We start from the raw sequence: 19,037 nt of genomic DNA, 5'->3' as shown, positions 1-19,037 counted from the left end.
AAGTTCAAACTGAACTTGGTATTTTATTCATTGCCGCAGCATATTTACCATTTCAATGCACACGCGAGCTCAAAAATTATTTTAAAGGTGATTTACAAAAACTCACCAGAAATCGTTCGAAATTTTTCATAATCGGCAATTTTAACGCTAAACATCGTTCATGGAATAATTCTCAAAGTAATTCCAATGGAAAAATTTTATTCAATGATTGTTCTTCAGGATACTATTCTATTTTGTCTCCGAATAGTCCTACATGCTTTTCTTCTGTAAGAAACCCTTCAACAATTGATTTGGTGCTAACAGATCAAAGTCATGTGTGTAGTGATTTGATCACACATGCTGACTTTGATTCTGACCATCTTCCAATAACTTTTTCTTTATCACATGAATCAGTTTTAAACCCTATGAGCTCTGTTTTTAATTATAACAAGGCTAATTGGGAAAGATACAAAACTCATATTGAGAGAAATTTCAATAATGAGCTTGATTTGCAAAACGAAGTGAATATTGATTCCGCTTTGGAAGCATTAAAATGTGCAATTGTTGATGCCAGGAATTATTCTGTTCCAAAGGCTCAAGTGAAATTTGATTCATCAATAATTGACGAAAATCTTCAACTTCTAATTCGTTTGAAAAATGTCCGCAGACGTCAATATCAACGTTCTCGTGACCCTGTTTTTAAAACTATTTATAAAGATTTACAGAAAGAGATTAAACATAGATTTACTCTTCTGAGAAATCAAAATTTTGAGACTAAAGTTGAAAAATTGAAACCATATTCAAAACCATTTTGGAAGCTGTCGAAGATTCTTAAGAAACCTTCAAAGCCTATTCCAGTTTTAAAAGATGGTGAACGTTTTCTTGTATCCAATGAACAAAAGGCTCAAAGACTTGCTCAGCAGTTTGAGAGTGTTCATAACTCAAATTTGAATTTTGTGAGTCCAATTGAAAATGAAGTCACACGTCAATTTGATTTAATTTCTTCCCAGAATTTTTTACCTGCAGAAATAATTGAAACTAACTTGAATGAGATTAAATCAATTATTAAAAATTTCAAAAATATGAAAGCACCTGGTGACGATGGAATCTTTAATATACTAATCAAACATCTCCCTGAGAGCACAATGGAATTTTTAGTGAAAATTTTCAATTGCTGCTTCAAAATTGCATATTTTCCCAAATTATGGAAAAATGCAAAAATTACTCCAATTTTAAAGCCGGATAAGAATCCAGCTGAAGTTTCAAGTTACCGACCAATCAGTTTGCTTTCTTCAATAAGTAAACTGTTTGAGAGAATTATTCTTAACAGAATGATGTCACACATCAACGAAAATTCAATTTTTGCAAATGAACAGTTTGGATTTCGCCATGGGCATTCCACTACTCATCAATTGCTCAGAGTTACTAATATGATACGAGCTAACAAATCTGAAGGTTATTCCACTGGAGCTGCTCTTTTAGACATAGAAAAAGCATTCGACAGTGTTTGGCATAAAGGTTTGATTGCGAAATTGCAAACTTTTAATTTTCCGATTTTCCTTATCAAAATTTTAAAAAATTATCTTACTGATCGAACTCTGCAGGTTGTCTATCAGAATTCAAAATCTGATAGATTTCCTGTCAGAGCAGGTGTACCTCAAGGTTCAGTCATGGGGCCAGTCCTGTACAACATATTCACTTCAGATCTTCCTGATTTGCCTCCAGGATGCACAAAGTCATTGTTCTGCGATGACACAAGCATTTCCGTAAAAGGAAAAAGCCTTCGTGTCATATGCAGTCGATTGCAGAAAAGTTTAGATATTTTTTCTTCCTACTTGCAAAAGTGGAAAATCTCTCCCAATGCTTCTAAAACTCAAATGATAATTTTTCCGCATAAGCCTAGGGCGTCTTTCCTCAAGCCAAACAATAATCACGTTGTCAAGATGAATGGGGTTATTTTAAGTTGGTCCGACAAGGTTAAGTACTTGGGACTAATTTATGATAAAAAACTTATTTTCAAAGAGCACATTGAGAGTATACAAGCCAAGTGCATCAAATATACGAGATGTTTATATCCTCTCATTAACAGGAATTCTAAACTTTGTTTAAAGAACAAACTTTTGATTTACAAACAAATTTTTAGACCAGCAATGCTTTATGCTGTACCGATCTGGTCAAGTTGCTGTTCAACAAGGAAGAAAACGCTCCAAAGGATTCAGAATAAAATTCTGAAAATGATTTTGAAGCGTCCTCCTTGGTTTGGTACACTCGAATTACATAGACTTACTGGTGTTGAACCATTAGAAGCTATGTCAAATAAAATTATTAACAATTTTCGACAAAAATCGTTGCAATCCTCAATTGCTACGATAAGCTCTCTTTATAGCCAATAAGTTAGCAATTAAGTTAGTTGTAAGTTTACTTCCCCTTTTCTGACAAGTAGGTTTAAATCCCTACGAATGATAAGTCCTTATTGCGAAAGCAAACAAATCCTAACAATTAAAATTTCAAATTTCTAACAGTGTTGAGAAGTCACCATTTGTGATTGGACACACATACTCATTATTTACTAATATTTATCATAAATACTTAAGCTACTAACAAATCCCCCCTTAAAAAAAAAAAAAAAATAAAATTACAATTATCTTATTTTGGGAAGAATCTTAGAAGATTTTCCAATCTATTGCTGCAAGAACGAAGGAAATCCATCGAATACTAACCGATTTATTAGCATTTGAAATTGAACATATTTTTCACTTTTTTCGGTTTTAGATTTTCATTTCACATCCCTATGTAGCCGAACTTCCTGAGAGAAGTATTCTACTTCAAAAAAAAAAAAAAACTCAGAGGCAGGGCAGGATTGGGGGGCCCGGGCAGATTTTTTCGTGGGGCCCTTTTTGTTCAAAATATTTCGACGAAAAATTGTGCTACGCCTTAACTCCGCTGAAAGGTCACGAGCAAAAAAGGCCTCCACTGACGGGAGGCCCAGAGCATTTGCCCCATTGGCATTCCTCTAATCCGGACCTGCTCAGAGGTCAACATACATTCAATTTGCTATAATTACAAAACCGCACCCAATCAAAAGGTCTCTAGGGGGTTGTGATTGTGACATACTAGCTCTCGTTGTTAACGGGTGTCACCCAATTTGTCACTTGACTCTTGCCGTAGGTCGCGGCAGAAACTGAAAAATCGTTCTGGTGATGCAGAAAAATTATTTACATTGAATCGATTTTTTTTACTGCGAAACCAATGTGTGCTAACCATTGAAAAAGCATATGGTTCTAGTCAAATTTAGGTGTATATGAAACCAGTCGGGGAATCAATTAACTTTCCTTGAAAATCCTGGAGGAATGTACGGAGAGTAAAACAAACCCGGCAAGCATTGTTATTTTCATGAAACAGATCTTGAACACTATACCCAAAAAGCAAGCGGCTAAACACTCACGCTTGCTTGCTTTTTGTTCGCGATATTTATTTCAGACCCATACTGTATGAGGCACCACCTTTTTTTCAAGTTAAGTCATTTTACCATTTTCGCAAAACACAGAGATTACTTATTTTTTCAAAACTGGTAGTGACTGAGAAAATAGGAACTTCATAGATCAAATAACTGAGAAAGGAGAGTAAAATGGAATTAAAAACAAAACCATAAAAAATCATGTAGAAGAAACTCATATTAAGAAGCGAAAAATATTTATTGATTTCTGAAGGGCTTTTAAATTGTAAAAAACGGAAATATAAACGTATAACTTTTGTAGCATGATAACTACTGTATTCCCAAAATGTTTGAATGTTTAATTTATCAGAAACGCATTTGAAAATCCAAATGATAATTTTAACGGGAATTGGAACAAGAGACTTTTAGGTGAAAAAGAGACCATTTTATGAGAAAAAAGAAACTTTAGAAAACTTTCGGTGGAAAAAGAGACATTTCAGAGACTAAATTTGAAATACAGACCAAGTCTCTTAAAAGCCCTGTCCCATATGTAGCACGAATGTACGAAAAATGAATCGTCTTTCGTGTTGACAAGATGATTTGAAGGGCCTTGTTTGTTGACATTGATGACATAGAACTCCAAAAACAATGATGCATGATGATGGTAGTTTACGTAAATTTTGACATGCTTCTGCTGAAAACGACCCGCCATTTGTGAAATACCATAAAAAAGGGCTCGTTGATAAATATTTACGTCACAACCCCAAAACCACTTGTTTGTATGTTGTAATTGGTATCGTGTCGCGGATTGGAAGGGAGACAATCAAATTCTTCTAGTGTCGTATGGAAACAAAAGGTAGGAGTCGATGATATATATTTTTAGCAGCGTTTTCTCGATGTTCTGTGCTCAATTTGGTATTTTTAGTGTTGGTTTTTCTTCTATTTCGAACCAAACTTAAAAACTTTTAAGTTTATCGTTTGGATGAGGAGGAGGAAAATTTTTTCTATGTTTAGGTCACACCATTTCATTACCAGGTTTATTTTTCGCATCCTCGTAAAACTACATACATTGCCCGCTTTACTTAACCTAAAACGTAAACATAAGACAAAAAATGAAATTGGTTCGTGAAGTTAAAATCGTTTGTTTGGTTGTACCCTTCCATTTTCATCGTACGATCATTTTGATTTTTTGACCTTAGTTTTTATTGCCATTCTGACCTCAACTATAGTTTAATTTTGTCTTTGTCAGTTCTAGCCTTTGAGAGCGTATTTTTTCACCATCCTAAGCTTCACATGGAACCCTTTTTATTGAAGGTTTTTCAAGCATGTTTGTTTGCAATTCTGAGCTTGACTTGAACTGTTTTCACTATTTTCCTTATCTTTTTTGCCATCTTGAAATCAATTTGAGAAAAGTTTCATTTTTGGCATTCCCAGGCCTTTGAATGCATTTTTGATATTCGAGGGCTCAATTTGAAATCATTTTTTGCTTTATTTTGGGCTTTTCATGACTCTTAGAAGTTTTTTTTTCTGTCATTATGTACTTAGGTCATAAATAATGTGAACTAGGAAAAAGGAATAGGAACACTAGTTCACAAGAGGGGCGTACCTTGCGAATGCCACGTCATACGTTGAAAGATGCGACATTTAAATTCTCAAAAAATTTGCCCAGAAATTTTTTTTTGGTGATCAAAATCAAAAATTTCATTTGTCATAACTGCGAAATCATAGCGTTAATGATTATATAGAAAAATATGCGAACACTCCCAAAAACATTAACCCTCTAGTGCCCGAGTTAATTTTTAGACGGACTTCGAAAAAATCACTATGAATCTTCATAAATATTTTTTAAGTATTGATTGAAGCTTTGTAGAGGTTCAACTAAAGACCGTCTAAATCATTCTGTGCCGAACACGCATCAGTACTGGACGTGTTTGGTGATCGGTCCGATAGAGTATAAAACAAAAGACGTGTGAACAAGTGTTGGCATTGTTTGCCTGGTCGAGTGAAATAAATCCGGGTTCAAGGTCGTTCCTTTGTGCAACTGTTTCGCATCGTGACTGCCAGCTGGTGCGTAAGCCGATTTGGCTGCTGGCTGGATTGTGCTACAGCAGTGGACGAGACACAAACGAGGAAAAAGAAGAAGCCATCAGTGTCAGCGAGTCGTATCGCTGTGTGGAGTGATCTCACACCTGGCTCGCTGCTGGTGGCTGTTTGGTGCTGCTGTATTGGTGCTGCTGGCTGTAACGGCTGCTACTTCGAACGATCGGACAACCAACCTTACTGGAAGGGAGAAATAAAAAGGTACGTGTTCTTGTCAGCGCTAGTGCGCTAAACATAGCGCGATGGATGTAGATCCCTCGCCTCCCGCGCCACCATCCCCGAACCCCTCTGACCCTGACCCTTCTGTTACCCCCTCCCCTGTTCATTCTTCAGTCCCCCCTCGCCCCAGGCTTTACCCAGACGGAGCCCAGGGCAGCTATACTGTTTATTTTCGGCCAAAGGCAGGACCGAAATCGAAAAAGTTGAACCTCTTGCAGATTTCTAAAGACCTGACGAAGGAGTACAAGGGCGTGACCGAAATTTCCAAGGTCCGGCCTAACAAGCTCCGTGTCGTGGTCGGTAACCTGAAAGAGGCCAACGATATAGCTTGCTCTGAGCTCTTCACACGCGAGTATCGCGTTTACATACCCGCACGAGACGTGGAGATCGACGGTGTCATAACCGATTCGAGTCTGTCCGTCGAGTGTATACTGCAAAGTGCCAAAGGGTGCTTTAAGAACAAAACGTGTCCCGAAGTAAAGGTGCTCGACTGCAAGCAATTGCGGTCAGCATCGATCATCGGTGGCAAAACAGTATACACTCCGTCAGACTCGTTTCGAGTTACGTTCGCCGGGTCTGCACTACCAAGCCACGTCTCGATCCACCGGGTTCGTCTCCCTGTGAGGCTCTACGTGCCCCGCGTCATGAACTGCCTGAATTGCAAGCAGTTAGGCCATACAGCCGCCTACTGCTGCAATAAGGCACGTTGTGGCAAGTGTGGGGAGTCTCATGCGGAAGATTCTTGCAGTGTTAACGCTGAAAAGTGTATTCACTGCGGAGAAAATCTGCATGAGCTCTCGACATGTGCGGTGTACATGCAGCGCAGGGATAAAATAAAACGGTCTCTCAAAGAGCGTTCAAAGCGTTCCTACGCTGACATGCTGAAGAAGACCGTTACCACTTCTCCCGTTACTTCGAACCCCTTCGATCTGTTGCCCTCTGAGGAAACCGATTCTGACGATTCACCAGCGGGAGCATCTTACGCCAATCCTGGGGAGTCTAGAAAGAGGAAAAGTGTTTCCTCTCCTAAACTTCCCAGAAAAGGTCCTAAGATTTCTCAAAGTGAAATGAAGGTTACAAACAAACCAAACAGTGCTGCGGAAAAACCGAAGCAAACTCCTCCTGGGCTGGCAAATTTAAAGTCCCAGAAGGAGTTCCCAGCACTGCCAGGAACATCTAAAACCCCAGTTGCTCCTTTTACACTCCCAGTTGATGAAACAAACTCTGGATTAGTGAAATTTTCTGACATTGTGGACTGGATTTTTGAAACTTTCAATGTACCCGATCCAATTAAAATTTTTCTTACAGCATTCCTCCCAACAGTTAGATCATTTTTGAAGCAGTTGACTGCCCAATGGCCTCTCCTTGCAGCGATTGTATCCTTCGATGCCTAATTCAACTGCGTATATGAAGGATTCTATCTCTGTCTTACAGTGGAATTGTAGAAGTATTTTACCAAAAATTGATTCGTTTAAAGTTTTGATAAATAAAAACAAATGCGATGCATTTTCCCTTTGTGAAACTTGGCTTACTTCAAATATTGATCTCAACTTCCATGATTTTAATATTATTCGCCTTGATCGAGACACCCCATATGGAGGAGTACTTTTAGGGATTAAAAAGTGCTATTCTTTCTATCGTATTAACCTCCCCTCGATTCCAGGCATCGAAGTTGTCGCATGTCAAATGACAATACAAGGTAAAGAGCTTTGTATTGCCTCAATATATATTCCCCCCAGAGCACAGGTTGGGCAACGGCTGCTCTTTGATTTAATAGAACTTCTTCCCTCGCCACGTTTGATTTTGGGAGACTTCAACTCTCATGGCGTGGCTTGGGGTTCCCCATACAATGATAACCGCTCCTCTTTAATCTATAACCTTTGCGATGACTTCGACATGACTATTTTAAACAACGGTGAAATGACACGTATCCCGAAACCTCCAGCGCGCCCAAGCGCTTTGGATCTATCCTTATGTTCGACGTCGCTACGGTTGGATTGCACATGGAAGGTAATCCTCGATCCTCACGGTAGCGACCATCTGCCTATTCTTATTTCAATTACTAACGGGTCAACTCGCATGCGACCAATTGACATTCCGTATGACCTCACACGAAATGTCGATTGGAAGTTATACGAGGAAATGATTTCAAAAGCGGTCGAGTCGATTCAACATCATTCACCACTTGAAGAATACAACCTCCTCGCGGGCTTGATTCTCGACGCCGCGTTGCAAGCCCAAACGAAGAAATATCCCGGCGTAACGATCAAAGAACGGCCTCCCACTCCGTGGTGGGACCAAGAGTGCTCCGATGTCTACACGCAAAGATCCGACGCGTTTAAGGCCTACCAGACGGGAGGTATACCTGGCGACTATTTACGGTATTCGGAGCTTGATACCAAGCTTAAAAGCTTGGCTAAAGCAAAGAAACGTGGATATTGGCGTCGGTTCGTGAACGAGACGTCGAGGGAGACATCGATGAGCACTCTTTGGAACACAGCCCGAAGAATGCGGAATCGCGTAACGGTCAACGAAAGCGAGGAGTCTTCAAGTAGGTGGATATTTGATTTTGCCAGGAAAGTATGTCCGGACTCTGTTCCTGAGCAAAATATTGTTCGCGATGCGTCTCCGGGCCACGACGCGATAGAATCACCTTTTACGATGGCAGAACTTTCAGTTGCCCTCATGTCCTGTAACAATAACGCGCCTGGTTTAGATAGAATCAAATTCAACTTGTTGAAGAATCTACCCGGCAATGCCAAGAGGCGCTTGTTGAACTTGTTCAATAAGTTCCTGGAGCAAAACATTGTACCGCAGGATTGGAGGCAAGTGAAGGTGATCGCCATCCAAAAACCAGGGAAACCAGCTTCTAATCACAACTCTTATAGGCCGATTGCAATGCTATCCTGTATCCGGAAATTGATGGAAAAAATGATACTCCGTCGTTTAGACCACTGGGTCGAATCAAATGGTCTACTATCAGAAACTCAATTTGGCTTCCGCCGTGCCAAAGGGACGAATGATTGTCTTGCGTTGCTTTCAACAGATATTCAGCTGGCGTATGCTCGTAAAGAACAAATGGCGTCTGCGTTCTTGGACATTAAGGGGGCTTTTGATTCCGTTTCTATTGACATTCTTTCGGGTAAACTTCACCGACAAGGATTTTCTCCAATTTTGAACAATTTTTTGCACAACTTGTTGTCCGAAAAGCACATGCATTTTACGCATGGCGATTTGGCAACTTTTCGCATTAGCTACATGGGTCTTCCCCAGGGCTCATGTTTAAGCCCCCTTCTTTACAACTTTTATGTAAATGACATCGACGAATGTCTGGCAAATTCATGCACGATAAGACAACTTGCAGACGACAGTGTAATCTCCGTTACAGGAGCCAAAGCTGCCGATTTGCAAGGACCATTGCAAGATACCTTGGACAATTTGTCTGCTTGGGCTTTACAGCTAGGTATCGAATTCTCTCCGGAGAAGACTGAGATAGTAGTTTTTTCTAGGAAGCATAAACCTGCTCAGCTTCAAACACAATTAATGGGTAAAACGATTTCTCAGGTTTTGGTACACAAATATCTTGGTGTCTGGTTCGACTCTAAAGGCACCTGGGGTTGTCACGTGAGGTATCTGATGAAAAAATGTCAACAAAGAGTGAATTTTCTTCGTACAATAACCGGACAATGGTGGGGAGCCCATCCAGGAGACCTTATAAGGCTTTACCAAACAACGATATTGTCTGTTATTGAATACGGGTGTTTCTGCTTCCGCTCCGCAGCAAACACACATTTGATCAAACTGGAGCGAATACAATATCGTTGTTTGCGTATCGCCTTAGGTTGCATGCAGTCGACCCATACGATGAGTTTGGAGGTTTTAGCTGGAGTACTACCATTGAAAAACCGCTTCTGGAGCCTGTCTTCTCGTATTCTAATCAAATGTGAGGTCTTGAACCGTCCCGTGATTGAAAATTTTGAAAGGTTAATCGAACTTAATTCTCAAACCCGTTTTATGACATTGTATTTCAATCACATGTCCCAAAATATTAACCCTTCTTCGAATATTCCAAATCGTGTCGACTTATCAAATACTTCTGATTCTACTGTGTTTTTCGATACATCCATGATAGAAGAAACTCGTGGAATCCCGGATCATTTACGCGTGCAGCAGATCCCTAAAATTTTTTCCAATAAATATCGAAACATCAACTGCGACAATATGTACTACACTGACGGATCACTTCTTGATGGGTCCACTGGCTTCGGTATCTTCAATAACAATTTAACCGTCTCCCATAAGCTCGATAAGCCTGCTTCTGTTTACGTCGCAGAATTAGCTGCAATTCAGTACACCCTAGGGATTATCGAAAAAATGCCCACGGACCATTATTTCATCTTTACGGACAGTCTCAGTTCCATTGAGGCTCTCCGATCGATGAAAGATGTTAAGCACTCTCCGTATTTCCTGGGGAAAATACGGGAACATCTGAGTGCTTTATCCGAAAAATCTACTCAGATTACCTTAGCGTGGGTCCCTTCTCACTGCTCGATACCGGGTAATGAGAAAGCGGACTCTTTGGCTAAGGTGGGCGCAACAAACGGTGATATTTATGAAAGACCAATTGCCTTTAATGAATTTTTCGCACTTGTACGTCAGAATACGATCATCAGTTGGCAAAATGCTTGGACCAGAGGGGAATTGGGAAGGTGGTTACATTCCATAATCCCCAAAGTATCGACGAACCCGTGGTTCAAGGGGTTGGATGTAGGTCGGGATTTCATTTGCGTGATGTCCCGGCTTATGTCCAATCACTATAGATTTGACGCGCTCCTCCGTCGTGTTGGGCTCGGGGAAAGTGGTATCTGTGCCTGTGGTGAAGGTTATCACGACATAGAGCATGTGGTTTGGTCATGCCCTGTACACCGTGACGCCAGGTCTAAATTAATAGCTTCCCTGCAGGCCGAGGGTAGACAGCCGGCTGTTCCTGTTCGTGATGTCTTGGCGAGCCGTGACCTATCCTACATGTCCCTTATATACGTTTTCCTGAAATCCATCCACGCCCCAGTCTAGTCCCGTTCCCCTCCGTCTACACCCAACAAAACGACAAGAACACGTTTGAACCTTAAGCACAAAACCAGCAACCAGACCCCGCACAATAGAACCAGGACCCAAGGACTACGAGCCTCTGTCCCAACTCACGACATCGTGGCTCAGCAGAACGAATCCATACATGCCATTCGACGATTATCAGACGACCATTGAACAACAAAACACTGATTGGAAATCCCATGCTAGTTTTAAGTTAGACTTAATTTCAGCTCGTAGTCGGCAGCGAGGATAAAAAATTTGCTTTAGTTTTTAAGTCATCAGATATAATTGGCGCCGTTAAACATTAAATTGTATTTGTGCCGTGTCAAATAAATGTTATGTGAAGAAAAAAATAAAGACCGTCTAAAGGCGGCACTGGGCACTAGAGGGTTAAAGTGACAAAATGTTGAGAAAACACAACGGGAAAACTTTTGCAGTTCGCAAGGATACTAGTCAAAGTGATTCTACAATCAAGTATACACTTTTGAAGCAAAAAGATTATCAAAATGCGAAGAAATCATAAGTATAATTGTTCTTCCTATGACCAACTGCTTTTTAGTTTACGGAAACAAACTTTTTCGTCACTTCACACCACTTCAGCTCAATTCACTCTCAAAAAAAAACGAAATCCATTTGTTCATTATATTCCACCGAAACCACGCTCACAAAAACAGATGAATTATCAATGAGTACTCCACGTTTGCAAAACGATCCTTCTTTAAGCGGCTTTTCATTACCGCTACAACCAAATTAATACTGGTACTGGTACACGGAGAGAACAAATAAAACCATCATCTTACTGTCGCCTAGATACTGTAAAAACTCCATTCCGTTGCCGGTCTGTTCATGACCCGAATTCTATCCAAGTGAGGCTCTGCTGCTGCTACCGCCGCAGTCGTCGACAATCGTCAGTCAGACTGTTTGGCGAAAGTTATTCCTGAACCACATCCACCAACAACGCGTAACACTCGCCGGGAAATTTGATTCACACTTTACGACCCCCACACTCGAAGGGTGGATTGACGGCACTTGATTAACGCATTGTTTGTTTTATTTCCAAAACTTTTACACGTATTGTCGGATAAAGTTTTACTTAAAACTTCTCGTAATAATATGCACTTCGAAAGTTTTAGTCTAGCTTTTTTTTCTCCTGTTTTCTTTCGGCAACCGAAATATGACCCGGGTCCTGCGCTTATCGAGCGATAAAAGTTCAATAAACAATTCCTCCCCAGCGCTGATTTAATTTATACGACGCGCGTGCGGTGCCCGGGATTGCTGACTGGCTGGCTGGGTTTGGTGTGTTGGGTGGCCTCGCCGTTGGTTATGGACTCTACTCCTTCGGTTATCCGTCTCTTTCTGTCGCCTCGCTGTAATGACGACGACATGGTGGCTCTGGTAGGGTTCCACCCCCAACCGCTACCCGAGGGGCACAACTTTTGTGCTTGGGAAGTGTGCAGGAATCATCGGAAAGCAACCAGCAGCCTCTGTTGGAGACCGGTAGCAGCAGCAGCGGTGAAGAAGCGAAAAAATCCTTTTCCTCTTACTTTATTACAGAACCATTGCCGCCGCCCTGTGGAAACGAATCAACCCGTATATACATACATCTGCATACGTTAACACGTAAGAAGCTTGCTGATGGCGATGTTTTTTTTTTCCTGCTGCCAGATAAGTCTTTCGAAATGGTGCAATCAATGTTGCCAGTTATGGTGAAATTTGATGAATATAATTTACATCTTGTTCGGCTCCTAGGTTTAAAGTGGTTGCATGTTTCTTTTTTTTTTTTAATTTAAATAATATTTTAAATCATATATAATTTTTTTCCAAAATCAAAAATTTGTTTAAAATAACTGGCATCATTATCTAAGAAATCCTTGTTTAAATTTATGTATTATTCTAACGAAACAATTCTAATTTCTGTTTTTTTGCTGTGAACAGTACAAAACTCTGTCGAAGCTGCTCAAGATTCCACTCGTTTGAGTTTCGCGAAGCTCTCTGTGTAAAGAGGGCCGCGGAACTCTTTTTGTTTAGCAAAAGGGACCACGGAGCCAAAAAAAATGGGAACCACCGATCTATTCATTTATTGTTCAATTTGTTACATGTTCTTCGAAACAGTCGCCTAAGCTTCATTTTTTTGTGTTTTTTTTATACTTTTTGTAGATTGAAATTTTGCCATGATTTTTATGATTTTCAAAGCAGCATTGATCTTTTTTTTTTTCAAGTTGTATTGATGTTTATGTAAATTTTTTTCTGTTTTGTTTTCAATGTTGAGTTAACTGTTTTTTTGTGTTAAGAATATTTTAATTATATTCATTTTGCCTGATACAACTATTCATGGCCTCCTTTGGTTCATTTTTTTATCTATTCATTTGTCAAACTTTCTTGATTTTAATAAATAGACTTTAGGTATACACTGGACTAGCTCTTCGTGCAAGAAAAAAACCGTGAAAAACCTGCGTGAATCCCGAAAACAGTTGGTAAAATTATAGCAAACAAATATTAGCAGAATTAATTCTACTTGTGAATTAAGATAAAAATAGAAGCTTAGATGAAATCAGGGAATATTCGGGAGTTTTATTGTGGAAATTCACCCGGCACGCTAAATAATCGATTGGAAAAACAGAAATAAAAATCTTTCTGGGGAATCCACGCAAAAAAGCTCATAAGTTACGGAATCGTCACAAAAATGATAATGATGAAATATAAGTAAAAACCGGCTTTAGAGTATGTGTTTTTGGGTGTCTCCTTTTATATGATTCCATATATATTCATTCCAACTGCTGCAGAATTTTTCTATTTGTTCATATCTGTGTCGATAATTGCATGTTCTTCGGAATATTTACTTCTCTGCTCAATTATTTTTCGCCTACTGTATTCCACAGTTTTTGCTATTTGTACACTAAGGTCGCTTTTTACGCGTTTTTTTTACGCGGTTTTTTTTACGCAGGTTTTTTTACGCGGATTCCGGAATTTACGAGGTTTTTTTTATACGGAATCCGGAATTTACGCGGATTCCGGAATTTACGCGGTATTTTTTTGCCCGGATTTCGGTTTCCCTTCACTCGGAATGCAAAATTAACGATGTTTTTTTACGCGGATTCCGGAATTTACGCGGTTTTTTTACGCGGCACGTATCCCCCGCGTAAAAGCGACTTTAGTGTATTTCTTTTTCTTCTCATGCTTTTTGTACTTTTTAAATATAGTTATTCTTATATAATTATTTATATATTTTCACTCCTACCAATTTTCAAGTACAGGTTTAAAAACATTGCGCCGTTTTGTTTCAAACTATCGTGTTTTTATTGAATATCAAAGTAAAACTTTCCATCGACATTGTATATTTTTATCGCAAAGATTTTTATACTATTTTTTCCATGATTTTTTTTTAATTGGATTCTTTTTTGTTGTAAACTTTCCCATTTTTTTGCCATTTTGTATTCAGTTATTGTTTTCCTATCGTCTGATTAATTGAAGAAGATTCGACGATTTATCTTCCCATTTTTTGGATAGTTGTAATAATTTTTGGCATAGTTTTTACTATGATAATTCCACAATTTAGTGTTTAAAATATTTTTGTTTGGGTTTAAGAAATGTTTTCAGTAGAAATTGTTGACATTCCAATATCCATATGTTAAATTGTAAACTTGTTTTTTTTTTAAATTTCTTCCTATTTTTCTTTTTGGCTTTTAATAATTCGTCCCTTTTCAATATTCGCATCTAAATTAAAGTATTTTTCGTTTTCAGTAATCAAACTGATTTTGTCACGAAATCGTGTTTTATCAAAATATGTTTCAACGATTCTCAGTTTTCAATGAGCGTTTTAATCATTGGCATTTATTCCAATATCAAATAACTACGAATCTCATGACGTTCAATGGTTTGCTTTCAGCTGGAATTGAGAACAGGCAATAGAGCGCTGTCATATATTCCGACTTCGCAAAAGCATTCGACAAAGTGTTATAGCCAAACTCAATTACTTGCATTTTCCATGCCGAATTACGGATGGGCAGAGCGCTGCCATCTGACAAAGCGAAATGCTTTCGTCAAAGTCAACGGCTCGCACTTCCGTGTCTTCTCTCTCGCATCTGGTGTTCCACAAGGTTGCGTTCTAGGTTCGATTATATGTCGTTTGTAATTTGATATTTTGATGTACATTGACGATTTAAAATTTATCGCATTATGAAGACCTACTTCGATTGCTACGCGCTATAGACGGATATAGATGAGCTACAATGTTGGTGCCTTGAAAATAAGATAGAACTGAATGCCGAGAATTGTAAATCCATTACATTTTCTCGCCCGAAAATTGGAATTGAATACGATTATTCTATTGGAGCAAAGGTCCGGCAACGCATTGCTTCTATTCGAGCTTTTGAAGTGGTCGTTGATAGTAAATTCAAGTTCGACGTGCACATCCCTATCACTACTGATAAAGCGTTCGAAGCTCAAATATTCATTCGACGTAACACCGTAGATATAAACGACATTTACGTTCACAAGGCGCTGTATTGCTCGTTGGTTCGGAGCATCTTGGAGTATACGGTATGCAACGCAAATTATCCAATTAGTGAGAATCCAGCGTAGCTTAATCCGATTTGCCCTTCGCCATCTGTGTTGGTCGGGTTTTTAAGAATAGAATTAAGGTCTTAGAATAATATTCAGTCCAGGGAATTTTGTTATAACAAGCTCGAAAGTTGAGCATAATCTTTGTCACTTCATATAAGGTTATATTCATTTTTATCCTACTTACTTTGGAGTTACTTTTAGAAGTTAACGAATTCTTTAATTTTCTAGGTGATTTGATCATTTTTGGCATATTGTAATTATTCCATATTTTTAATATTTCACATTTTTTGTTTTGAGAAATTGTTTCACAGCTTGATTTTTTTTTGCATTTTTATATAATTGTTTATATAAATATATATTTTTCTTAGTTTTATTCAAGATTGGTAAACTATATAATGTTAACTACCATAACTACCAAGTTCAGGTTAAAAAATTTAAAATCATTTCACGTTCATTTCACCTTTGCAATATTTCAACATACGTATTGTTCTATATACTAGATTTATTCTATAATCATTAAAAAAAAAACAGTTGAGTTTAACTATTTTCAGAAAAAAAAAATTCAAATCTAATTAGTTTGTTTAACTTCCTGTGTCTGCAAATTTTTTTGTATTAAATATTTTTGCAAATTCTCCCGCATTTCATCATTATTACAGGAATTTTTCTTCATCGTATTTTTTACAATGAGAATTAAACGCTTCTGTTACATTTGATGTTATATTTTGTTCGACTTTTTTTAACTTTTTTACCTCTTTTGTACTTCAAGACCCCAAGACGGCAATTATTAAGACTCGAGTTGTTGCCGTCAATAACATCCAACCTTGAGAAAGTTCGGATCAGGCATCCTTAATTTCCGTTCCGTTCCGAGAGAATTAGCAACAAAAAAAAAATCTCGCAATTCATTCTACAAAAATATTTTTATAGGCATGATAATTAGACTTTAGTTTCAATTCAAATTTGAAGTTTTTTTTGTGAGGTGTAGATAAAGTGATTGAAAGATGACAATAAATTGAGAAGCCAATGTGATAAAACAATTATCTTTCGCAATAAACAAAAACTGGCAGATAGATTTCTACCACTGTCGACGCAGTGGTCCATACAACAGTACGTATACCTTTGCTTCGGGTGGATTACAAGGTTTCAACAGTTTCTGTTAATCTCAATTACAATCTTCATCATTGGTGGTAAAACAGGACGGGAGGGACATGAGGGTACACAAAATCAACCCGGATAAGTCAACAGTGCAGCGTACCTTCCTCCTGCGGTGCTCTGCTCGTGGAAGAAAGCGACGGGTTCTTCTTGTTGTTGACGGGACACACAAACCGCCACCGACTATTGGACACTTGTTCACACACCAACGCGCGCGTGTTGACTTTTGCGCGAGCGTTTATGAATCCGAAAGTGAAAAAAATGAGAGCGGGAGAAAAAAAAATGCTGTGCCCCCCTCGAACCAAGACGTGATATCCTTCTTGCGTTTTTTTTTTCTTCACAGCCGCAGGCCAATGGGCGACCTGCAGTAAGTCGTCGTCACCAGAATCGCACCAACCGGCTAACAATAATGTTGCTCTTTTTTTTTCACCACCTAAATGCACTTCCTGAGCAAAATTTTTTTTATTTCTGCACCAAATTACACGACAGGAAAAAAGTCCTATATCCTTTGTAACGCTTCAATAGCACTCTCACTACGCGCCCGGACACACGGATACACGGACGGAGCCCGGACCAGGAGATTCTGCAACAGCAAACGAAATAATAGTGGTCCTTGTGAAGAACGGCACAAGTCCTCTTGATGGACTCAACCACGGCCCGAGGCTGACAATCGCTACTGAGCACGCGCCAGGATACGCCATTTTCCACCCCCGATGGTGGGAAAAACGGAACTAACGTTCGAACCTGGACGAGGGGGTGTATTATAAGCTCCACCCTTGCGCGATCGATCAAGGCTAGGGCGTATCCCGACCCGGATGATGCGCTTTTCGTGTGCCTCACTGAAGGATGGAAGAATGGATGGATGATGTGTGGAGGGGAATTTTCCCCAATTTATATGCACGCACATACTAGCACACACATACACAACCACGAACAAGAGAAGTGTCAAGCGGGGGTGAAGGAAGAAAATGGAAATAATCAAATTGTGCAGCTTCTCTGGGTGGGTTTATGGTTATTCAATAGAAGCGGGAGTTATTTTTGGAGTCTGAACAACACTTTTCTTTCAACACGAATTTACCGACGTCGAACATCAACAAGCTTCCACTTAAGTACAGTTAGCTGGAGGACAATGCCGAAACTTAATGGGAGCAGTGGGAGTATGGAGCAACAGGGTTTTTTTTTTCGAAGGATGCTCCTCTACAGTACAATGAATTAGGTTGCGACTAATTGAATAATAAATATAAATAACTGCTGTTGAGAAAATTATATTCGCCTTAATGTATTTGTGAAGGTTTTTTTTTTATAGAATTCACATTTAAATAGAATTGTTTAGAAACAGTTCAGGTAGAGCCCATGCTAACGCTACCAATATTTGTTTGGTTGACAATAGTGTTATTCCATGATACTGAAAATTCTAAAAAAAAAATATTCGTTTCAATTAGACTATATCAACTCACCGCTTTTTTGCAGTTTATTACAATTTGTCAATTTTAGAAAAAATCGTCTTAAATTCGATAACACTAATCAGCCTCAAAACATAATTATAGTTACAGTTACAAAATAATCCAAACACTCGTTCAGAATGGATAAACTTGGTTATAACCAGATAACTACTAATACAATTGTCAGGTAACAAATTGTATCTAAGTTGTTGCAAGACTTTTGTAAAATTAAATCGGAGTTCATGAACACGAAATTATCACAAAAAAAGAACAACGATAAACAAAGAAAATAGTAATAAAAAAGAAGCAAACAATTCTACAAACACAAAATTCTGAAAACATTAAATTATTTAAACTCTTATTGCAACGAATTCAACAGCTGCGCAAAACGGTTACAAAATCACGAAAAATATTTGTAACAGAGAATATGAAAAATTTAACCGAAATTATTTGACTCCAAAAAATTGGAATTTATATTTATTGCAGCAAAAAACGTCAAGAAATTAAAAAGCCATGCAAGAATAACAGTTAATTCGCAATTGAAATTGTTTTGGGTTAGCAACAAAATTGCAAGGAAACCACCATAAAATATTAAATAAAACTGATGTACTTTTGCTGCAAAACAAACGAAAATTTGTTCTATTAAAATGCCAAATGGTCACATAATAGTTGTGTATAAAACATATTACATTTTTGAGTTATTATTATCCTTTGTAACGCACCCACGGTGCTCCCACAGACCGTTATTATAAAAAAATGCACCAAAGAATCTGAGTACACCATTCGATTCGTAATGACGTCCAGAATGTCTGGTCAAAATTTCAAAATTCTCGTACGGTACATTTTTTAATAATGCCCTTTTGAAGGTCGTAAAGTACAAAAAAGTGATATAAAAACGACGAAATACTTATTGTAAAGCACGTTCTTCAACCACCATTTTAGGAAATAACTTGCAAAATAGTTTCTACACATTCCAAGCGTTATTTTTCAAGACATTAACAATTGGTGGAAAGATTTATTTGAAAATCCCACAGTACCAGATTGCTTCCTTCAGCAAA

The 19,037-nt window shown here is 38.5% G+C and overlaps 1 protein-coding gene across 4 annotated transcripts in view; it reads right to left on the bottom strand.

The window, feature by feature from the left end:
* Window positions 1–19,037, bottom strand: part of LOC129727606 (armadillo segment polarity protein) — a 59,760-nt gene that overhangs the window by 36,361 nt on the left and 4,362 nt on the right. The window contains exon 1 of one of the 4 annotated variants that reach the window (XM_055685605.1): window positions 11,626–12,108. The exons of the other annotated variants lie outside the window; for them this stretch is intronic. Within the exon in view, the coding sequence (XP_055541580.1) occupies window positions 11,626–11,653 (28 nt within the window). The 5' untranslated portion in view covers window positions 11,654–12,108. Of the gene's footprint in view, window positions 1–11,625; window positions 12,109–19,037 lie in introns of those variants that run through there. 4 annotated transcript variants of the gene reach the window in all.

This window comes from Wyeomyia smithii, chromosome 1 (genome assembly GCF_029784165.1).
Source record: "Wyeomyia smithii strain HCP4-BCI-WySm-NY-G18 chromosome 1, ASM2978416v1, whole genome shotgun sequence".
NCBI lineage: Eukaryota > Metazoa > Arthropoda > Insecta > Diptera > Culicidae > Wyeomyia > Wyeomyia smithii.
Note: the sequence above shows the minus strand (reverse complement) of the source record. Positions and strands in the feature narration are given on the sequence as shown.